The 21,767-nt window shown below is 58.9% G+C and overlaps 1 protein-coding gene across 1 annotated transcript in view; it reads left to right on the top strand.

Moving 5' to 3' along the window:
* Nucleotides 1-21,767, top strand: part of BRINP2 (BMP/retinoic acid inducible neural specific 2) — a 40,666-nt gene continuing 18,899 nt past the window's right edge. The window contains exons 1-2 of the mRNA XM_075936889.2: nucleotides 1-668; nucleotides 16,772-17,121. Coding sequence (XP_075793004.2) covers nucleotides 16,847-17,121 — 275 coding nt within the window. The 5' untranslated portion in view covers nucleotides 1-668; nucleotides 16,772-16,846. The remainder of the gene's footprint in view (nucleotides 669-16,771; nucleotides 17,122-21,767) is intronic.

Below are 21,767 nucleotides of genomic sequence, written 5' to 3'. Positions count from 1 at the left end.
GCCAGCGCCCGAGCAGCGCGCAGGTGACAGTGGCCAGGCGGGCGCCAGCTGGAGCGCAGGGCTGCGCTCGCCCGCGCAAGGGACGCGCAGCGCAGCCCCGGGAGAGGCGCCGGCAGGAGCCCTCGGCCGCGCCGGGTGACCCCCCCCCCCCATCCGAGAGGCCAGCATGACACGTGGCGAACGCCACCACGGCAGTGCCCGCGGCTGGGCGGGCGCTGGGCGGGCGCGCTAGAGCCTGGAGTTCGCCGGGGCGCAGCGGCGCGGGACTGGCCTGGCGCATCGGCCATGGTGGGGACTGAGCCCCTGGACGGGCAGAGCAGGGGAGCCGCGCAGCTCCAGCCAGCGCCGGGACAGCTGCGCTGAGCGGGTGCCTCCCTGCCCCGCTGGCCCCGGCTCCCCGAAAGACAAGCGAGCGCCACCGGCCGGACTTTGGAAAGTTGCCACCGCGTATGACGGGCAGGGGCCCAGGGGCTATGCTGACTGGGGCGCTTTGCTCGTACCGGGGCGCTAAGGCAGCTGGCTGCCGGCCAGGGGCTTCGGGACAGCGCCCCGGCGCTTTCCCGCACCGGATCCTCGCTGCGGAGTTACCGCTCCGGATTCACTGCTCCGGATTCACAGCGGCTGGCGTCGCGGGTTTGCCTTCTGGAGCCACGATCCTTGTGCCTGGGGTAAGTCTTCCAAGTGCCTCTCCTGCCTCCCAGCAGCAGGGTAGCAGAGGGGGGCTGGGACAGTGTTTAGTGGGGGGGGGGTGGAGAGCCCCTCAACCAAACTGTAAGCGCTGGATGTGATGGGAAACCTCTCCAAGCCAAGGGGAGGGGGCTGGACTGCCCTACAGCACCCCTAGCTCCAGCAAAGGCCCCAGGCTGTTCTTGCAGGCACCCCCAGGCTCCTTTCCTACCTGCAAGCAGAAAGCTTGGGTGCTCCAAGGCTAGGGTGCTCTCATGCAGCCTCTGCTGAACCGCCCTGTCCAGTGTATGCACCCAGAGATACCGCCCATCTCTGGGGAATGGTACAAGGCTGAGGGACAAAGGGGCAGCTAGGTGAGTTGCTTAGAGCTGGACAAGCCCTGGCCTTGGAAACCAGGCTGCTAACAGCCAGGGACGGAGCAAGATGACCTAATTCTAAGCTCTCCTGCCTTGGCTTATATAGGAGTGGGCCCGTGGATCACATTGCACCAGCCTAGGAGATAAGATTCCTTTTGCTTCGTCCCAGCCACTAAAAAAGTGACCTGCCCCAGCTTTACAGGGACATGAACTTTTAGCAGCCAGCCCGGCATCCATGGCAGGTCATGACTTTTCATGTTGCTGGTTAGCACTGCCCGGGCTGGGGCCAGAGCCAGTGGGGGAGGGTTGAGACCCACTGACCTAGTCGCTAGCCACTGGAGAACGGGTCCTGCGATCGGCCTGTAGGGGTACGTGCTGTGCTCGGTGCGGTACAAAGTGGGGAGGTTATGCCAGGGGTTGATGCATTTGGCAGCTAAGAGGCCTGTTGTACCAGCGTTGCAGACAGTGCCTAGCCTCTACAGGGATCGGAGCCCTCTGAATACCTCCAGCCGCTGAAGCTGAGGAGGGGCTGGGCGTGTACACATGTGTATTCCGTCTGAGAACTTAACATGGACGTGTCTGGCTGTCTCTCCGAGAGAGGGGGAGAGGAGCGAGTGCCTCAGACAAGTGCACTGCATCCAGCAGGGTGTGGGAGCTCAGGAAAGCCGAGCGCCGCTGAGCCCTGCAACAGGGTTTCCTGGGAGTAACGGGGCTGCCTATTTTGTGCTTGTTGAAAACATCGGTGGTTTCTTTCCCAATATGGCACCTGAGCAGGGAGGGAGAAGAGCCCAGGTGTCCTGAAGCCACCGCTGCGTGGTGCAAACATGCTCTGTGCTGCCGGCGCGCCGCTTGTTCCGAAGGGCCGGGCAGCTTGGCCCAGGTAAGGGTGCGGAGGAAGGCAGGGCGTACCCCAGCCAGACGATTCCACTTGGCCTTCAGCATTTCAGCCTCTTGTGGCAGACCCAGCCGCCGCCCTCCGGCCCTGCGTTCAGGACCATCCTTTGAATAACCGTCCTCTTGGCTTAAAAACAAGTTGTTTATGGGGCGCTGTCCCTGCGTCATCCAACTCTTCCGCTCCCCAGGCACGGCCGACTCGTCAGACAGGGCTCCGGAGACGCTGAGTGCCCGGGAGCTTGCCAGCCTCCATAGAGGAGCCCCCAGGGAGAGCAGAGACAGCTGCCGGGCAGTTTCTGCTGACTGCATGCTGCTCCCCGCCTCCCTCCATCCTTTCTGAAATATTTTGGAGATTCGGTGCCCCCCTCTGTCCCCAGCATTGTCGTTAAAGAGCAGGTCGGTGCCGGTGCATTGCTTGAGCTTGTGGTTTCAGCCTTGCTAGGTTCGAAGGTGGCAGCGCGGAGAACGGAGAGAAGAAAGCTGGCCTGAAATGGGCATAGTGCCTCATGTCGTCTGGCAAAGGGGGAACTCGTGTAGGAAGTCCTGCCCCCCAGCTCCAGCCTCCTAGCACAGACCTTCTGGGCTCGTGTCCCTGCTGGGCCCTGGAAAGGAACCTGGGCTGGGGAACGATTGTCCCCCCTTGGTGGGAGGATAGCAGCAACCTGCAGGACGGATGGGCCCACAGATTCAATTCCTCGCTCTGCCGTCACCCTTTGTGACAACGGGAAACTCCCAAAGGCCCAGGTCCTCCAAGGCATTTAGGCTCCTCACGTCTGCTGGGATCAGGATCTGGGTCTCTCTCACCCTCTGCTTCCTCATGGGCTGTGCGAGGAGAACCTCACTTCTCTGCATCCCCAGCAGGAGACGTTCCTCACGGTGTGTTGGGCATTGATATGCCGAGCCGTGGAGGGGCCGCGTTGGTAGTGAGGCAGAGGACAGTACAAGTGAAAGGAGACCAGGAAGTAGGAAGGGCGTTTGGGTAGGGGGACAGAAGGCAACGGTGGCGGCACAGATAGGGCCGATGCAGGGGACTGGCACACGGGGAGCATGGTGGGCTGTAGAATATGGGATAGATATGGAGCCGTAGGGACAATTCTAAGATACCTGTAGGGTGACGAATGCTGGGATCTAAGAGAAATGCTGAGCTAGGGTGGATGCCCAAATTGGGATGCAGGATCGATCTTAGGGTCTAGGAATGGGAATTGGATGGGGAAAAGCTAGAGGGATAGACGGGAATATTACAGGAGCACCGGGCTGCATGCCAAAGCCTGACGCAGGCGGGTGTAAGAGGCATCACAGTACCGAAAGCCACAACAGTCGCTCCGTCGGCCTGGGACCTCACTGCTGGGCAAACCCAATCAGCCCGACCCTGGCCAGCACCTGCACGGGCCTGGCAAATGTTTAACACCGGCCAACGTGAAAAGAGCGGCTCCCTGGTAAATATTTGCCCCGAGCACCCCGACACTGACCCGGGCCTGGCTTCTCGGGTCTCTTCACCTTGGAGCCGGAGAGCGGCTCATTTCTCTGGGGCCTGGCCATGGCCACGCTCAGCTTGAACAGTTCTGCAAACAGCTCAGCCATGCTGTCGGTGCCCCCCTCCTAAAGACACTGCTCGCTCCTTGGATTTAGCTGCTAAAATCCCCCCCCGCCCGAGGCGTGGGTTAGTGAGATCCTGGCCGGACACCCCTGAGCTTGCTGTACCTGTGAGGGTCACCGGCTGCCCCTCTTGCCTCTTTTCCTCAGTGGCTCGTGGACCATCCGTGGCAGGAAAGGCGCTCGGCCACGTCACAGGGAGCAGCGTCTTGGGTGCTGGGAGCCGGTCAGCTCTTACAAGCCGGCGTGGGGCTGAGTCCACGCCTCGGAAAAATGCCGCCGGCTGTGGTTCGGGTGAACCAGCAGGTGTCACTCTTCCCCCTCGCTCCGCGCTGAGCCCAGCCGAGCATCCAAACCCAGAGAGGAGGCCTGAGGCTGCAGCCGGAACCAGCGGTGGGAGCCAGCCTGCCTTTCAGCCGACAGCCGCCCCCCTCCGCCCCGCAATTGCCCCTGCTGTTTCCTTTGTGTGCTGTGTTCTTCCCTCCCTCCCCGCCCCACACGGCCCAGGCGTCAGGCTCGACCTCTGCCCACAGCCACCGGCTGGGTTCCCACGGGCTTTGGGCCAGTGTCAGACCTGGCGAGGGCGGGCTGTGCCGCCGGGGAGTACGGTATGGAGGCAGGTCGTTGTGCCAAGCCCCGCGGGCTCTGTTGGTGGCAAGCAGTGCCCCCCAAAAGACCAACCACCCAAAGGTGAGCCCCCAGCCCTATAGATCAGCTTACAGGGACACTAACCAGTCGGAAACCCAGGCAGTACAGGTGTTTTAGGCACCTCCTGACCCCCGAGGCCCCGCCAGTGACTGTGGATTTGCACTCGTTTTTCCCTCCCTGGGGCTCTGAGAAAGACCCACACAGACAACAGGGAAGCAGATTATACAGGCTTTCCAGCCTGCTTCAATCCCCAGCTCCTGGGCTCCCGGGGTTATGGGACAATCTTATGGGTTAAAAAAAAAAAGCCCCAGGTTTCTAGCCTTTTCATGGTGGCGAGGAAAAGCTCAGTGCGAATCCTAAAGGCTCGGAAAGCAGATGCCAAACAGCTACATTAAATCTCATTATTTTTAAGCCACTCTCCTGATTTAGGGCCGTGAGTCATGATTTCTGAAGGGTGGCTGAGACGCTGCCTGCTCCCAAAAGCTAGGGAAGCACCGGAAGCCAACACACCGAAGAGACAAAGAACCACCCAAATTCAAGCCCCTGCCCACGTCACACCCAGAGATGATAAGGCCGGAAGGGACCACTGTGATCAGCCAGCCTGACCTCCTGTATAACGCTGGCTCAGAATGACCCTTCCCCAGGCCTGTTCCCATGCCCACGCTGTGCAAAGGAGAATGTGGGAGGCAGATCCCTCGTGTGCTCTTGGCTTCCTGCCGCTCCCTGTGCATGGACAGCAGCTCTGTGCAGTGCTAGTTACATGCTGGGGGAGGGGGGATAAAGTGAAAGTTAAAACACAGCGGCAGGACAAGCTATGGGTCTGGGTAGGGCGTGTGTCCCAGAAAACAGAGTGCTCTGATGTTGTTTCTACAGCCCCTGTGGCTAAAACAGATGGGACCATGTAATTAAAGACGGTCACCCTGCATCCGTAGAAAGGGGCAGAGTTAAGGGTACATGGGCATCCTTAATTCTGCCATTCCCAAATGTTGAAAGCGCCATTGTGCAGTCTTAATAATGTTCTTTTACCATGGAGTTGGGGTGTTTGTTGTTACAGTCTATAAAGACCTCCACAGCAGCCCGCACAATAAGAATTTGTGGATAGGGCTGGGGGAGGGGGGGTGTCAGGAAACTCGAGTTCTGTTCCAGGTGCTATCGTGTGACTTGAGTAAGTCACTTCCCTTCGCCGTGCCTCCCTTTCCCCTCCCACCCTGTGGCCGACTGGTCTGGTTAGACTGTCAGCCTTCGGGGCAGAGACTGTCTCTTACAATCGCGTCAGCCAATAGCTGTCCATCCTGCTACCTCTCCTCAGCCTGCCTTGCAGCACCCTGTCCTGGGAGGCGCCCCCTAGTGGTGAGTGAGGTGCCGGGCTCCATAACTCAGCAGTGACTCAAGAACAACTGTGGGGGCTTTGCTATTTGACTGGCCGAAGGGAGACCCCCTGCTGGAAGAACTCCCGGCAGGGGGCCGTTAGCCAGATGCCTCATTGTTATTACCTGTAGTAGGGTAGAATCTGGAAGCCACTACAACGGTCCAGTTCCTGCACCCCAGGCACTGTTCCAACACAGAGGAACAGACAGACAAGCTACAAGTAGGCAACCCAGCCTGGTTCTGCCTACGGCCAGGGAGACTTGCTCTCTCCGTGTGTTGTCCCGTGACCGAATCCATGGCAGCCTTCTCTCCAGAACAGTGCCCCAGCCTGGTGCTAGGGGGCCCTGTGTCAAGCCCCAATTCCCACCTCCTACTGATGGCTTACTCTGGCTTGTGGCACTATGGAGAATATACCGGGGTGGGCAGAAAAAGAGGGAGGAGCGCCACTGAATCAGAGCGGTCCATAGGACAACCTGGGCTGGTAGGACTCCTTCGGAAGGTGGGATCCCAAGGGGACGTCCGCTCCCCTGGGACACACGAGCCGGCATTGGTGTAGGGGAGGCCGTTGGCAGCCCCTTGAGCAAACACCAGAGAGTTCAAGCCAGCAGATCAGATCCACAGCTGGTAGAAACTGATCGTGAATCGATGCAGCTACGCCAGTTCATGCTCACAGGGGATCGGGCCCGTGGCAAGTTTCAAAAGGTGCCTGGCCCTGCTTTAATTTCTATTTCATCCACTGCAGGAAGCAAGCTGGAAAATGCACACGGCCTGACACAAATCAATGCTAGTGGCCCTGACAATTAGCGAATGTCTTAATGATTGCACCGGGCGGTTACACGGTTCTACACAAGGAATGGGTTTGCCATTGGCTTGCAAGGGAGCAGGGTCACGGCGTGTGGCTGGGCATTATCCTGACGGAGGACAAGCTTCCTGAATTCTGGGACCAGGCCCTTGGGTTCCCCGACCACCTCCTCTCCCGGAGGTTGTCTCAACCCAGACAAAAGGAGGGTGAAGGCCTGGGGCTTGGAGGGCAGGAGAGGAAGGAAACACACCTGCATTGGCTGCAGATGACCCCGAGCAAATAAAATCTCCTCCCCTCCATCCGCTCATCAGTGAAAAAGGGAGCAGAGCCTCCACCCTGTGTGTGTGCAGCACCTGTTCCGCCGGGTGCCAGCGCCCAGCCGCCTTCCAGCACTGCCCACAAGCGCTCCCTGTAAGCGTGGGGCTGCGGGGCACGTCCTAGGAGCAGCCGACCCCGAAGCGGAGATTGGTTGCCACAGCCACCGCGTTGATTTGCCGCCGCCCCCTCCCAAATAGCAGCGCGCTCTCCCCGCTTCCCGGCCTGCCTCCGCCGCCCCAGCTGCTCTGGTTGCGTGTTAGCTGACAACACCCCCTCCTTGCCTTTCCCCGAAGCAGGGAGGAATCGGCAGCTGCAGGGAGGAAAACTGGGCCGCTTGAAAGCTGTTTGATTCAGGTCTGCAGGACTCTGCAATCTGACATTCCTTCTAACCCTGTTCTCGCTCCCCAAGTCAGCAAGGGTCCTTTGTTATTCAGCTCATTTCTGGGTGCACTTCGAACACCCCAGCTGCCTCCTCCCTGCAGGGTCCTGCAGGCAGGACGAGAGACCCCAGGCCGGAGGGAGATGTTCATCTCATCGGCTCCTTTTGGGCAGGGAGCGGTACTGGCTTCCCAGCCGGTGGCTGATGGGTTGTTTCTGCCCTCTGGGTTTCTCTCAGATCAGACTCCAGCTGGGCTGTTGATTTGCGCCGCCCTGTGGGGGTAGGAGGAGGGCGTGTCAAGCCAGCTACCCACGATCCATTGCAGAGAAAGGGGCACTGGATGGCTAGGAGGGGCCGGAAGAAGGTTAGGTAGCGATGCTCGGGAAATGGGCTGGTCCCCACGAGAAAGTTGGCAAACTCCTTCCGGTTGGCGTTTTTCTTCAAGAGCTTTCATTGAAGGGAGGGGGATCCACGAGGCCGCCGGAGCCTGAACATTTCCAGGGTCTCGGGCTGACCCCCCAGCAGCAGAAGCTGCCTTTCCCGTGGAAACGTCCACTGTTCTGGCCAAAGAAGGAGTTGGAACCAGACACGGTGGCAGGCCGGGGGCCGGTTCCCAGGCACCGAGGAGACTCGCTTACGGCGACCGGGGAGCAAGAGCGAGAAACCAGGCCGGGGCTGGGGGAGACAGGCATCTACATAAGGCAAAGCCGGTACTATCAGGACTGGGCCTATAAAGATCCGGACATCTGGTCACCCTCGCCCTAGGTTTGTCCAGGGGAACCTGACGCGCTTACACCTGTGAGGCTCGTAGGAACCGCACACCTGAGCCCCTGCACCCAGGCTGCAACAAGAGACGCCCCCACACCAACCCCCAGGAGTAATCTCTGCCCCCCCCTTCCCAGCACAGGCCCACCCAGGACGTGTGCGTGGGAACGGGCACGGTTACGCCCAAGCGGCTGCACTCCCGCCCGGTTGGGGCCACTAACCGCACAGCCCCCGATCTCCAGCTAGCGGGGGCCTGTCACGTTACGCTGCGCCTGGTCAAGGGGGGGCTGCGCTGACCCCGTGCGGTCAGCGTGCCTGCTCCAGCCTGTGACGGCGCGTTGGGGTCGTCCCGTCTCCTGCACCCCCGTAATGGCCCAAACAGACTCCACCAGCCAGTAGAATAGAGGGAGTCTATTGCTTCCCCAGGATAAAGCACAGCACAGATGTAATCTGGTTCTAGGGCAGGCCTAGGATGCCTCAGCCCCCCCTTGAGATGGGGGAGACTGGGCCCCTAAATTCCAGCCTCTTTCCCTAGGCTGTCTCCTCCATGCTCCCAGACAGAAACTAACCCACTCACTTCCAGCCCTGCCCCCAGCCAGGGCTCCACTCCCCTTCTTCCCATTGTTCCGCTCCCTGGGAGATAACTGGTCAGACAGGTTCGAAGCCCCCTTGCATAATGACTCATCCCCTGCCCTGCTGGGCCGTGCTGCAGCCAGTGGAGGACACTCACAACCCACTGCCCAGCACAGCAACCAGCAAGGTACCCCCCCACTATGTCACACAGCCCCCCAACAGGAAACACTCACAGTGCGAGCATTGGGGCCTGGGCACCATCTGGGCACAGGGTGGGGCCAGGGCTCACGAGCCTGGTGACATTAAACACTGATCATCTCCAGTGTCCCAGGATAATCCTGGGGGACCCGCCTGGGCCAGCCCACAACCAGGGACCTCTCAGCTTGGGAGAGGAGCGGGCTGCCTGACAAGTCTGGCCTGCCCATGCCATACTCTTACACTGGCTCCAACCTGCTTGCGCAGCTCAGATGCCTCTCGTCTGAGGACAGGGGGGCTCTGATGACCCAGGGGATATTGGAAGAGGTGGTGGGTCTCGAAGGGTGAACCAGGGGGAGGTTGTCCAAATCCGCCCCCTCTTCCCGCCCCCCCCACGCCTCTGAGGCTGCTCTCTCCGGCCAGGAACATCCTTGAACAGGCTCTCGGAAGAACCTCAGGGTGGTTTCAGCCACGTGCCCATCTGAGACCCCAGCTCCGCAGTTGTAATGTGGCTCAGAGAAATCCAGCCCCAGAGACGGGATGGTCCCGGCTTGTCTGTCCCCCTCCCGGTAGCTCTAGGCTCTCCGCGGCTCCCGGGGCTCTGACCCACGGTTTAACCTGCCACGGGGCAGCCAGCCCCCCCCCCCCCATGGTTCTTTCCAAGCTGAAGCTGGGCCCCTGAACCCCACGCTCGGGGCCAGATGCTGCCACGCGCAGCCTGGCCCGCCCACGCACGCGGCGTTCTGGTGCCACATCCAGCTGCCAGCCCACGGTGTCCTAGCCGGGGAGCCTCCCCCTCCCACGTCGGGCTAGACTGCCCCCTGCTGGCAGCAGCAGGTACCAGCGTCCCGGGCCTGCTCCGCTCACCGAACGCTGGGTGATTCACCGCTCTTGCCCTCACCTCCTGTGTGGTCGGGACCTCCAAGCCGGCTGTGCGAGTCTCCCAGCTGCCCCTGCCTGGCCCTCATTTTTGGCCCTGCAGAGGTGGGCAAATAGGGTGCCCTGCAGGGGTGGCTTTGCTAACACGGGCCCTGCTGGCGGGGTCGGGGGTAGCTCTGGCTCTATGCACACACGGTCTCCACCCCAGCCCTCTCCCCCCACTCCCCAGCTCGTCCCTTCTGCCCTGCCTGCCCCCGCAGCGCACGCCAGGTCCCTCTGGCCCCCATTCTTTTCTGGGGGGCACTGGAGGGATGCACGCAGCAGCCCTCCCTGCTCCTTCTCCAAGATGGACAGAGCCCCGCGGGACCACGCCTTTGGACTCCCACTACAGAGCTTTGACTGGATCACGTTCCCCCAGGGGCATCTTCCCGGTGGCCGCTGGGCCTTGCTGCGTGCGGGAAGAACATGAAGTTGGAGCCAGATCAATCTAGAGATCCGCACACCACTCCTGAGCCAGTGCGGCTCCGCGGGCGTCCGTGGGCTCACGCCGACTCCCACCGCCTGGGGATCGGGCCCGGGGAACGGAGAGACACCCACGCTGTAATTGCAGAAGCGATGGGGTGAAATGACGCACTGGCAAATTGCGAGCGGCTCTCAGGAACCGTTTCCTACCCTCCAGCTGCATTGGACCACGGACAAGGCTCCCACGGGAAGCAGCTGGAGTCCCGTTGCTCGAGCCATTTGAAAGTTGGGCTCGATAAAGCACGGGAGAACGGAGCCGAGGGACCCGCCCCACGGGGGGAAGATGCAGTCCACCTGGAAGACGTGTGTTAACCAGCAGCCTTCAGGATCTGCGGCTCCTGGCTCTGAGCCCGGCGGCTGAGAGACAGCCCGGCAGCAAGAAGGGAGTCACGCGCTCGGGCCGGTTCTGGCCTCTGTCCCCTACCCCGTGTGAAACCCAGCTTGGGGACGGGCAGGAAGAGACCCACCAGGGTGGGATGCAGACCCTTGGGCCACAGCACCACCTGCAGTCACCCCGGGAGTAGCTGCCCCAAGGCAAAATCTTACACTCCAAGTCTCCATTTATAGGAGGGATATTCTGGGTGGGAACTGGTTTGATTCATGGCGAAAGGACCAAAGGGAGCTAATGACCAGCAGCCTGGCGCCAGTGGCTCTGCACGCTGGCCTCCCAGCTCCACCCGAGCCACGGCTCCGGTTGTTAGGAACTGCAAGGACTGCCTGAAAATACTGGGCAGGCAGCATGTGTAGGCACAGCCAGGTTGCTGACGGCTCTAGCTGGACCTTCTAGCAGCAGAGAGCTAGGCAATCAAGCCAGGACAGTATCTCTGCAAGATCCCACGATGATCTTTGCTGCATAGATGGGGCTCTGTGGCACTGAGAGGCTAGGTGACTTGACCATGGGCATGCAAGCAGTCGGTGACAGAGAGGGAACCAGCCAGCCCGGCTAGTGCCCCAACCATTGGACCATCCTTCCCATCTAGCACTGCAAGGCTGGAGACCGGAGCATTGTCCGGTGTGAAAATACTCTGGCTCGTTCGGAGACTGCATGATACAGCCCCGATTTCCCCTCTGTGGCTCGGCACCTTGATCAAAACCCCAGTGCCTGGGTCTCCTCCCACTTAGGAGGAGGCTCACACCAGAGTCTCACGGGGATCCTCGCGCAGCCCGTGGGGTGCTAGCCGGTCCTGGCAGCCAACATCTGGCCAGTTGTGCTCTGTGCCGGAACGGTGCTGCCCCTGCACGACGTCACGTCTTGCCTAGAACAAACCTGGAAGGGAGCCGGGCACATGGGACAAGAGCGGATTTGCAGCTAAGCCCAGAAAAACAGGCGCTTCCCTGGAAGGCAGCCATGTGTAGCGCTGTGCTCCCGGCGTGCTCGGCCAGGGCTCTTCCTGCTGGCGGCGGTAGGAGCGGAGGGCCCTCAGCACCTCGCAGGATCAAGTCCCCCTGCCTCCCGGGCCCAGCTCCTCAAAGGGCGTTAGGTCCATGCAAGCGCCTCGGCACGGGGGAAGCCACGCTGGGACGCGAGGCAGCCACAGGACTCGTGCCGAGGGAGCGCGTGGCCCCGGCGTCTGCCAGCCCCGTACACAGTCGCTTGTGCATCCCTGCAGCCGGGCCCCCGGGAGAGCTGATCAGCGCCGTGGCTTGCGTGTTACATTTTCCGTTCAGCTGGCTCCGCCGCGCCAGGGGAGCTGGGTGCAGGGCGCCCGGGGGGGAGAAAACCGCGCCCTGTTTGCGCAGGCAGAGCCGACAGCCAACCAGCGGTGCCAAGCACAGGTCTGGAGGGAGCTTTCCCCTGGCGGCAGCTGCTCCTCCCTGGGCTTCCGGCCACAGGTCTGCTGAGGGCCCAGAGTGTGACGGCCACGGGAAGGGGGCAGGTGAGTGGGTCCCACACGTCCAGGCCAACTCGGCTCTTTGAGAGCCGCTGCCCCTGGCGGCAGAGAGGCCGCCGGCCCCAAGTAAGAGATGCACGCGGCGGATTCGCTCCCCTCGGATTGTGGAGTCAACGCAGGATCTCTCCAGCCCGGGGGTTTCAAACGACGGGGTGCGGCCCAGCACTGGGGGCTGGGATGTCGGGCGCTGGGGTTCCTTGCTGCAGGGGGAATTGGGATCAGTGGGGGGCTAAGGCAGCTCCCTGCCTGTCCTGGCACTGCTGACTGTGCTGCGCCCCAGAAGTGGCTGCAGCAGGCCCGGCTCCTAGGGAAGGGAGGGGGAGAGCGCACAGGGCTCCGTGCACTGCCCCTGCCCCAAGCACTAGCCCCACACTCCCATTGGCTGGGAACCTGCTGCCGGCTGCGTCAGGGAGCTGCCTTATCCCCCCCCACTGATCCCCTGGCCCCCCTGCAGCAAGGGGGCCCAGAGCCCGACATCCCACCCCCCAGCGCTGGGCCACGCCCTGTCTCTTGGAACCCAAGAGTCACCGGCGCGCTCCAGGTGCTCCACGATCATTTGCTGCCCTGATGCCCCCAGCGTCAGCCTTCCTCTCCTGCCGCTCCGGCCCTGGGGAACCCCCCTCCTGCCCCCGCCTCGGAGACCCGAGAGCTGCAATGCTGAGAGAGAACGGCCCTGAGCCAGCTGATGCTTGGCCAGGACGCTCTGCCCCCTTAACGCCTCCTGCCCAGAGGGCCCCATCCCGCGAGGTGCCCTGCACCCGGACATCCCACTGAAGTCACGAGGCTTTGAGGGTGCAGAGCGACAGAGAGGGGGAAGGAGCAAGGGGTAGCGAAAAGAGGGCCTGATCTAGCGCCCCTTGAAATCAGCGGAAGTCTTGAAATCTAGCGCCCCTTGAAATCAGCGTGGCTCATTGACTTCAGTGAGCTGTGGTCTAGCAGCTGGAATAAGGAAAGGGCCGTAAGGCAGCTGCTAGCGTATTAGGAGAGCTACCGCCGGACAGGCAACCCCAAATGCCAGAGAAGCTTGGGGGAGGCCGGAGATTCAGCAGTCTAGCCTCACGTGACTGGAAGGGACCTGGAGGGGTGTTCTAATGCAGCCCCCTGCCCTCCCGGCTGGACTAAGTGTTCTCTAGACCCTCCCCGAGAAGCGTTGGTCTAACCTGCGCTTAAAAGACTCCAACGATGGAGATTCCACAGCCTCCCTAAGCGGTTTTATGCCGACTGTTCCTCCTCCCCACCCCTCGTCCCCCGGGAGAAAGGTGGGGTGCTGCAGGGCAGACATGCAGTGCGGTGAGTGACAGAGCCGGGGGGAGGAGTAGAGCAACAGGCGGCACTGAAAGCATGATTGCGAGTCCTGCCAAGAGCTACGTGGGGCCCCCAGATTGGGCTAGCGGGGGTGCTGAAAGCTACGACTGACAGGCATTAGCCCAGGACGTGCTGCAGGGGGGGGCTGCCGGTCTGGATTGACATGCATTAGCAGCGCCGCACGAGGGGCTGGCACCGGAACGGCAGGGCTGTGGCAGGTAATAACGGAGACGTATTATTAGAGCCGCATGGGGGCCCAGGACCGGCCTGTCAGTGGGGCTGCAGATCAGGAGCGAGAGGCCCCGGCAGAGCTGGGCGCACGGGAACATCTGCCGGCTGCACATCCTCCTCATGACTCGCAAGGAAGTTTGCTAAACACATGGAACTAATTCTTAGTACCCCGGCGCCCAGGTGGTTCTGATGGGGACCACGGTTTGGGCCACTTCTCGAGAGAAGAGCAGAGATTCCCTCCATGGATGCTTCTCCTTCGCAGCCTCCAACCCGACCCACATGCTCAGAGACAGGAGAAAAACACCCCATTGGGATAATAACGAGGCAGGTTGTGAATAAACTCCCTTGAAGCGGATGGCTTCAGTCTCTACCGGCTCTGTTTGCCTCCTTTCCCAAGAGGCAGGACACTGCACCGTTGGTTCCCAAATCCCTTTGTCTCCTGCCACCCCCATAAGGACAGTTTTGGACCGGAGAGGTCACCCTTACCTCCAGGAGCAGGGAAGTGTTGTCAGGCGTGAGCTGGGGGATGCAGTGGCAAAGAGACTTGACCAAGGTCAAAGAGACCCAAGGGCAGAACCACAGAAGGAAACCAACCCCCCCATTTCTGGCCCCTCGCCACTCATCAGCCCAGCCCCCTGGATAGTTTACGCCTCCCTCGTTGCATCCCCCACCTGGATCGATTTCTCCTGCCGGAAGGGCCTGAAGACAGCCAAGAAGCAGCCACGCAGACGGACTCGTGGTGCTCTGAGCTTAGCTGGTCAAAATCTCCGAGCAGCTTAAGAAGAGCCGAGGCAGGAGCCAGAGCAGGCCGAAAGTGACTTGAAAACTCTCAGCACCTTCCATAGAAAATCAATAGCAAGCTGCTGGCCTTCATGCAGGTCTCCCTTCCCTGGGCCAGAACTGTGCTTGGCTTAGGGTGGCTTTTTTAAGGGGGACTGGACACCAGGAAGGCGTTGGAATTGGGAGCATCGCGGCGGGAAGGCTCTCCAGGTGGTTGGAGTTGGGTTCCTCTGGAGGCTGCTACACTTTTACACCCCTCCCCTGTTTATTTCAGCTAACGGAGCCCCAGTCAGAAGTGCAGGTGCTGACTTTGACCTTGGCTTTGCTCTGCAGATGTTTTTAGGCCTCGGCGCCCGAGAGAAACACCCCCCTAAGGCAGAAAACGCTCGATCCACAGTCAGAGTCAGCTGAGCGGGAGGTGTGACCCGGACCATCTTCAGCCAACCCCCTGGAACAAGCAGGAAACGCTGACTCACCAAACACCGCTCCTACCCAGCCTCCATTCGGATGGTGACTCACATCCCACCTGGGATGCCTGTAACCATCTAACAAGACGTTGCCCTACACCGGGCCCCACAGAGTCCACCCCCGAACCCGGCCGGGAGAGTCTTGCTTTGACGCCGGCTCTGGTGACGAGCAAAACGCAGACCCAGCAAGGCCACCAGATGCCTGGCAGCCTCAGCTCCCCCCTCAAGGTTGCTCCAATAGCAGATCCCTCACTGGCAGAAGCCCCCCCGTGCGAATAAAGCTGCCACGCGTGGCAGGAGGGGGGTACTCACCACCAGAGCGCCCCTCCCAGGCCGGACACCGCACGGCAGGAATTCCTCTGGTGGCTCTACAGCATTCTGAGTCTGCCGGGGGCCAGCCCTCCAGCCGGGTCGTCTGTCAAGTTCGGGTCCCTTCTGAGGTCCCTGAAGTCTTGTTCTCCTCCTGCCTTCTGGGCCGAGTTCGCTGCCACCTCTGGGCTACCTTGAAGGCTTCCCAGACAGCCTGCTCCAGTGCCCCGGCAGTTCCCTGCTCTTTGCGCTGCGCCCCCCGGCCTGCAGAGTTCTTGCCACGCTAGCAGGGCATGTTCTGCCCGGGGGGGTTTTCTCTCCAGGTCGCTCTCCCCCACGGCCTTCCCTTGCCAGGAACCGCAGCTACCTCAGGGCCAGCGCTGCTCCCTGTGGCTACCACCCCTGCCTGTGCGCTCGCTCCCGGGCCCTGTTTTACAAAGCCCAACCCTTCTCCCTTCTCACACCTGGCCCGTTAGTCCCACCTCCTCAGGCAGCTCACTACACAGGCCCGGCTGACCCTTAAAGGGCCAGGCTGCCCTGTTACACCTTGCGCCTGCCTTCTCCGCCCTGCTCTGTAGACCAGGGCGCTCACATGGGACATGGCCGTGGGTTCCTTTGCCTGCCTGGACTGCGCCTCCCCACCCCTGACTGGACCGGCCATAAACCTGCCGCGCCCGGCAAAGCATTCGGCACCTTTGTTCCCAAGCCCCCTGAATTCCTGTGGCTCCCTTCCCAGCCCTCCCAGGACCAAACTGGCAGATGCTCAGCACCCTGACCTGGGAGAGGCCTTGGCAAAGCCCTGGGCCCAGCCGCCCTCAGGTACCTAAATTTGCTGCCCACTTGGGTACCTAAAAGGAAGGTGGGTTCCCCCCGGCTCTGACCTCACTCAGGAGCGGGGCGTGTTTCTTCCGCACTTTGCTTAATGCCAGTCTGGGGCGTTTATTATTTTAGTCCTGGTGACGTGGCAGCCGGGGCTGCAGACGCCGACCGGTCGTTCCCCTGAGTGCAACAGAACGTTTCGTTTCCTCAGCAAGCCGGACCCTGGGCCAAAGGAACCGGGGGGGGGGGGCGGGCAGGGGGCGATGGCAGGTCCGGTCGGTGGGTGGGAACATCCGTGCCGCAGAGGAGGGAGGCTTGGGAAGGGAGCCACAGAAGTGAGGAGCCAGGTAGCTGCCCAGCATGTTGTGGGAGACAGGGCTGCTAAAGAGAACGGGGCCCCAAGCCAGTCGCTACGGCTCCGTGGGGTTGCCCTGCGCTAGCCCATTGAAATCTCCACCGGAGCATCCCCACCTTCAGAGCAACCACAGTCCGAAAGGGGTGAGGGGGTGGCCCTCTCGGCACCCTCCGGAGCTTGTCCACGTGGTGTTGCACTTTGCAGCTGTGCCGCCGAATTCCCCTTCACTGTGGAGCTCTGCACCATCTCCCTTTGTGCCATGCTACCCCCGCCACACCCACATACAGCTGAGAGCCAGAGCTCTCAGGTGAGCAGACATAGCTCGAGGCTGTGACGTGGAGAAAGAATTCCCCCTACTCCCGGGAGCTGTTCCCGGTGGAGCAGAGCGCGTACGCCGGTCGGACAGTGCGGGGCGGGCCTGGCCTGGCATTGCCCATGGGGTAGCTGGTCTGCTAATGAGAGGGCGTTGGCGTCTGCCTGGCAGCGCCGCACACACTGACAGGTGCCAAACAGCCCCCGCCGGGTTCCAGGCCTACCCTGCCTTTCTCCCTGGCGCCCAGCAAAGCAGCAGGAAGCGACCCGCCGGTCCTTGGCCTGGGCCTCCCGTTAATCCCTTCCCCTTGTGCCGTTGCAGCGCCCGAGGCCCGGAGGGAGCGCCGCGGGGGGGAGCGTGGCGAGAGAATGAAGAAGCCAACCGCGCCGGAGAAGCATGAGGCGGCAGCGCGGCGCGCAGTGTGAAGGGCTCCGGCTGACGGTCCCATGGGCACCGGCGCTATTGGTCCTGAGTCTGTGCTGCCGGGGGGCGGTTGCGGCCACCGCCGCCGGCCCGGTGCCTGAGCAGCATGCGGCCTCCTCCTCCTCCCCAGGCCAGACGCCGCTGGACTGGCTGCTCACGGACCGGGGCCCGTTTCACCGAGCTCAGGACTACACGGACTTCGCCGAGCGCTACCGCCAGGGTTTCACCACCAGGTACAGGATCTACAGGTGAGAGGGGGAGCTGGCGGGCCTTCCCGAGGGGAACGCGCTGGGCGAGGCGGGGGAACGAGAGCCCGGGGGGGACGGGGAGTAAACAGGGTGAGCTGCCGCGGGTGCGCACCCCTAAGCACGTGGCCGCCCGCTAGTGGAGTAGAACAGGTCAGCTGGGGCACCATTTGCCTCTTAACTCCCACGTTGGCCCCCCACGGGATGAATCTCCCCTCTGCCAATAGGGTGACCGCCAGCGGATCCTGGCATGTCCCCGGGCTCGCCGAAGCCACCGGCTGCCTGGATGGTGGAGAACGGTAGAGGCGCTCCAAGCCTCAGCCCAACGTTGTCCTTGGCAACGACTCACAAGTGGAGTTTGCAGTGTCAATAGAAAGGAGCAAGTTCATGGAGGCCAGGGCTGGGTTAGGCCCAAAGTAAAGACGCTTCGCCCTGCCTCACCTCCCTGTCTTCCTCCGCTGGCCACCCCCAGCATCAGCCGCTGAGCGGTGGGGCATCCGCAAGGGAATATTGTCATGAGCACAGCCTGTTGGGGAGGCCGCAGCCCTGCCTGGAGGTGGTTAGGATGGTCTTCGTTTACTCACAGGCCTCTAGTCTCTCTTGTACCAGAAATAAGTGACAGCAACGGGCCGCGTTCTCCGATCTTCCATCCCTGGGTGCCGCTGAGGGAGCAGAAACGGCCCCTCGGTGCTTTCTTGGAGAGCGCATCCAAGATGGCCGACACGCCAGGCTCCCAGAGCGCAGCCCCCGCATGCCCGGGTACACAGCAGAGTACAGTTGGCGTGGCACAGGGAGGGGCCAGGCTGTGTGCTGAGGGGCAATGTGTCTTACCCCCCCCCCCGGGGGAAATCGGGAAAGGACAGCCCCTCCCCCACCTGGGGCGTGGGCCCGAGGCCTATCAAGTGAAAAGCATGCGAGGCTTGTAGTAGGGCCATTAACCTCTGACGTGGCGTGGCCACTAGAGGGGGACAGAGCCCCATTCTCCCTGTGGGTCATGCCTGCACCCTGTGCTGTTTGGTAGAAGGGTGGCTGTGGAGGGAAAAGCAGCCGTGGGTTGCCCCTGCCATGCCCCTAGGGATGGTAGGAGCGGAGGTGAAAATGAGCCGGTGCCCCCCACGTCTTTTTCAGAGCCACTCCTTCCCAGGGGAGAATCCCCCACCCCAAATCCTCTGGGTCTGGCCGACATTTTTTGTTCCTAAATGTCGACATTTCTATATAGCTGTGTCAAAACTCATTGTTTGCTGGTGCCCAGCGTCCCAAACAATCCGGATCACACTGTGTCAGTCGCCTGTGTAACCACCACCAGGCGGATTTGAACCTGGGACCTCTGGAGCTAAGTATAGGTGCCTCCACCCTCTGAGCTAAAAGTCAGTACCTGCGCAGCCTATGCTGTAGAGTTCTCCTGATATTAACTGTTGCTGTGGTCTAGGTACCACTTGTATTGCTCAGTAACCACACTAGGTGTGTGGGTTACACCTGCGCTCTTTATTATTTATGCCCCCAATTTCTGAGTTGCAAACTTTACCAATGATGGTTTTATGTTTCCTTCCAGATCACTGATAAAAATATTGGGGCCTACATCTAATCCCCTTGAGACCTCACTAGAAATAAAGTCTCTTGAGGATGATTCATCCTAGACAGTCCCATTTGAGATCCATCAGTTAGCCAGTTTTTAATCCATTCACCGTGGGCCATATTTAGTCGGTACCATTCTGGTTTTGTAATCAAAATGTGCGGTGGCAAGTTAAACGTTTTACAAAAGTCTAAGTATATTGCATCAATGCTATTACCTTCATCACCTGACTATGTAATCCCGTCACATCCAGGTTAGTTTGACAAGATCTATCTCCATTCATTATATGACCCTGCTTTAGTTCTTTATTAATTGAGTCTTGAATTAGCCACTTCATCATTTCTGCAGGGGACTGATCTCAGACTGACATAAATCATACGGGGTGTCAATATGAGGCCCGTGACAGACTTTGTTCAGTTTGCTGCCCTGGGGAACTGAATTCTATCCCTGCCTTTGTCACACAGATGGTGTGATGCTGGGCAGGTCACCTGAATCCACCCTGATCACAGAGGGCCACGAACTATTGGGTCCTCATTTTCCGGGTGCCTGAATTGAGACCCTGGGGTCGGATTGGCAGAAATGCCGAGTACGCACCACTACAACTGACGTCAAGGGGAGCGGTGCTGCGAACACATCGTGTGCTGCAAATAATACTAAGTTCTCTGCAATACTGGGCCCTAGGTGTGTCTAAAATTATTCCTGTGAGTTCCTACTCTGGAAAATGGGGCTAATAACATGCCCATGAGTTAATATTTCTGACACACTCCTGCACTGTAGTGACAAGCACCCCAGAGAAGCCCCTGAGATAAGACAGTATTATTAATTAAGACAGGCTTGGAATAGGGTGCAGTAAAGAAGACTGGGGCTACCTATTGGACAACGAGGAGCAATCAATATATTGGCTAGTGTTCATTCAGTCCATCCTTTGCACTGAAGGAGGTAGGACTCCGAGGGGGGGAGGAATAGTATGTGATCACTTAAGTGAAAATACAGAAGCACAAGGAGGCCAAATTAAGTTGACATGGGCATCCTTAATTTTAGCGTTTCCTAAATCTTGAGCACTTGACTTTTGCAATCTTAATAATGTTCTTTGAATGTAGGTTGTCGTGGTGTAGCAATTATTTATGTTGCATCAGTTACTCCATTGTTCTAGGCAAGATACATTACAATGAATTATAGATAGCATTTTATGTACAGGTATAACACTAACAAACCCAGGTCATCAGCCAGTGGGACTCGTTCCATGAGGAGTAACGGTAGTTCGGAATAGGAAGCCTAATCCGAACTACCTAGTTTGTGCCACGTGTAGCCGCGGGCACGGAGTCTGAACTAGCGGACATTTAAAAATGGCGGCACCCGGCAATATGCAAATGAAGCCCGGGAAATTCAAATCCCGGGCTTCATTTGCAACTCCGGTTGCCTACATTAACCACCCTAGTTCGAACTAGGGTGGTAGTGTAGACATACCCTAAGAGTACAGCTATACTACACGGCTGTTTGAGATACCAGAAATATCCCGAATAGCTACCCCACGTCTACACAGGCCGCCCATTATTTCAAAATATTTTTCAAAATAAGGGGTGCGCTGTTTCGCCATCCCGGTAAACCTCATTGCATAAGGGATGGCTCAAAAGAGCACGTTATTTCGAAGTTTGGCACTCTGTAGATGCGCCAGATTTCAAAATAAGCTATTTTGAAATAGATTCGAAATAAGATACACAATTTGCATAGTGCAAATTGTGTATCTTATTTCAAGTTTAGGGTGCTGTGTAGATGCACCCTAAGGCTGTAGAGCAGACTTCATTCTCCTTACGACATGTTTTCACTAAACGGAAGATCGATGCTGACACAATCGATCTTCCAGAGTTTGATTTAACAGGTCTAGTTAAGACCTGCTAAATTGAACTCAGAGGGTACCCTCGGCAGTGGCCAGTACTCCTGCTTCTGCGAGGAGTAAGGGAAGCCAATGGGAGTGTTTGCTTCCAGCAGCCACCTGCTGTGGGGATGGCAGGGAAACTCAAAGCAAGGTACGTCGATTCCAGCTATGTAATTAACGTAGCTGGAGTTGCTTATCTTGATCTGACCTTCTCTTTCCCTGGCCTCGGTGGTGTCTGAGCCTCTGGATTATGCAGGTAATATCTCATGCCGAGGAACTCTTTGAAACAATTGGGTTTCCTTTTTTTGAAGGTTTCCATGTTTCAGGAGACCCCTCAAAGCCTAAGGCTACGTCTACACTGGCATGATTTTCTGAAAATGCTTTTAACGGAAAAGTTTTCCGTTAAAAGCATTTTCAGAAAAGCGCGTCTAGATTGGCAGGACGCTTTTCCGCAAAAGCACTTTTTGTGAAAAAGCGTCCGTGGCCAATCTAGACGTGGTTTTCTGCAAAAAAGCCCCGATCGCCATTTTCGCCATCGGGGCTTTTTTGCGGAAAACAGTACTGTGCTGTCTACACTGGCCCCTTTGCGCAAAAGTCTTTTGGAAAAAGACTTTTGCCCGAACGGGAGCAGCATGGTATTTCCGGAAAAGCACTGACAATCTTACATGAGATCGTCAGTGCTTTTCCGGAAATTCAAGCGGCCAGTGTAGACAGCTGGGAAGTTTTTTCGGAAAAGCGGCTGATTTTCCGGAAAAACTGGCCAGTCTAAACACAGCCTAATAGTTTCAAGTTTTAATTCCCCCCTTTGATTACCATTTATTTCTCCCCCCCCCCCCACACACACACTTTTTAGTGGCAAATAAGAGAGAGAGAAATGGAAAACAAACCACCTCCGGTCCCCAAAAACTAGAAGAAAAAGTGAAACATTTTAAAATCTACAAAAATGACATTTCCATAAACGATTTGGAATAAAAAAAACCAACCCCAAAATCCTTTTGAAACCATCAGAAAAAATTTTGTTTCGAAAATTTTGAAGCCACTTAGAAAAAAAAAAATCTTTCCCTTTTTTCAACCAGCTCTTGTGTTAGTCATGAGCAGCCTGGAGAACTGTTAATTGAAGGTCATCTCTAGACCGGGCAGCTTGTACTGGAAACGATCACATTTCCAGTTAGATGGGGGTGTTGACACCAGTTGGTTTTG

This window comes from Pelodiscus sinensis, chromosome 9, assembly GCF_052426305.1.
Source record: "Pelodiscus sinensis isolate ZL-2025 chromosome 9, ASM5242630v1, whole genome shotgun sequence".
Lineage (NCBI taxonomy): Eukaryota > Metazoa > Chordata > Testudines > Trionychidae > Pelodiscus > Pelodiscus sinensis.
This window is presented reverse-complemented; position numbering and strand designations above follow the sequence as displayed.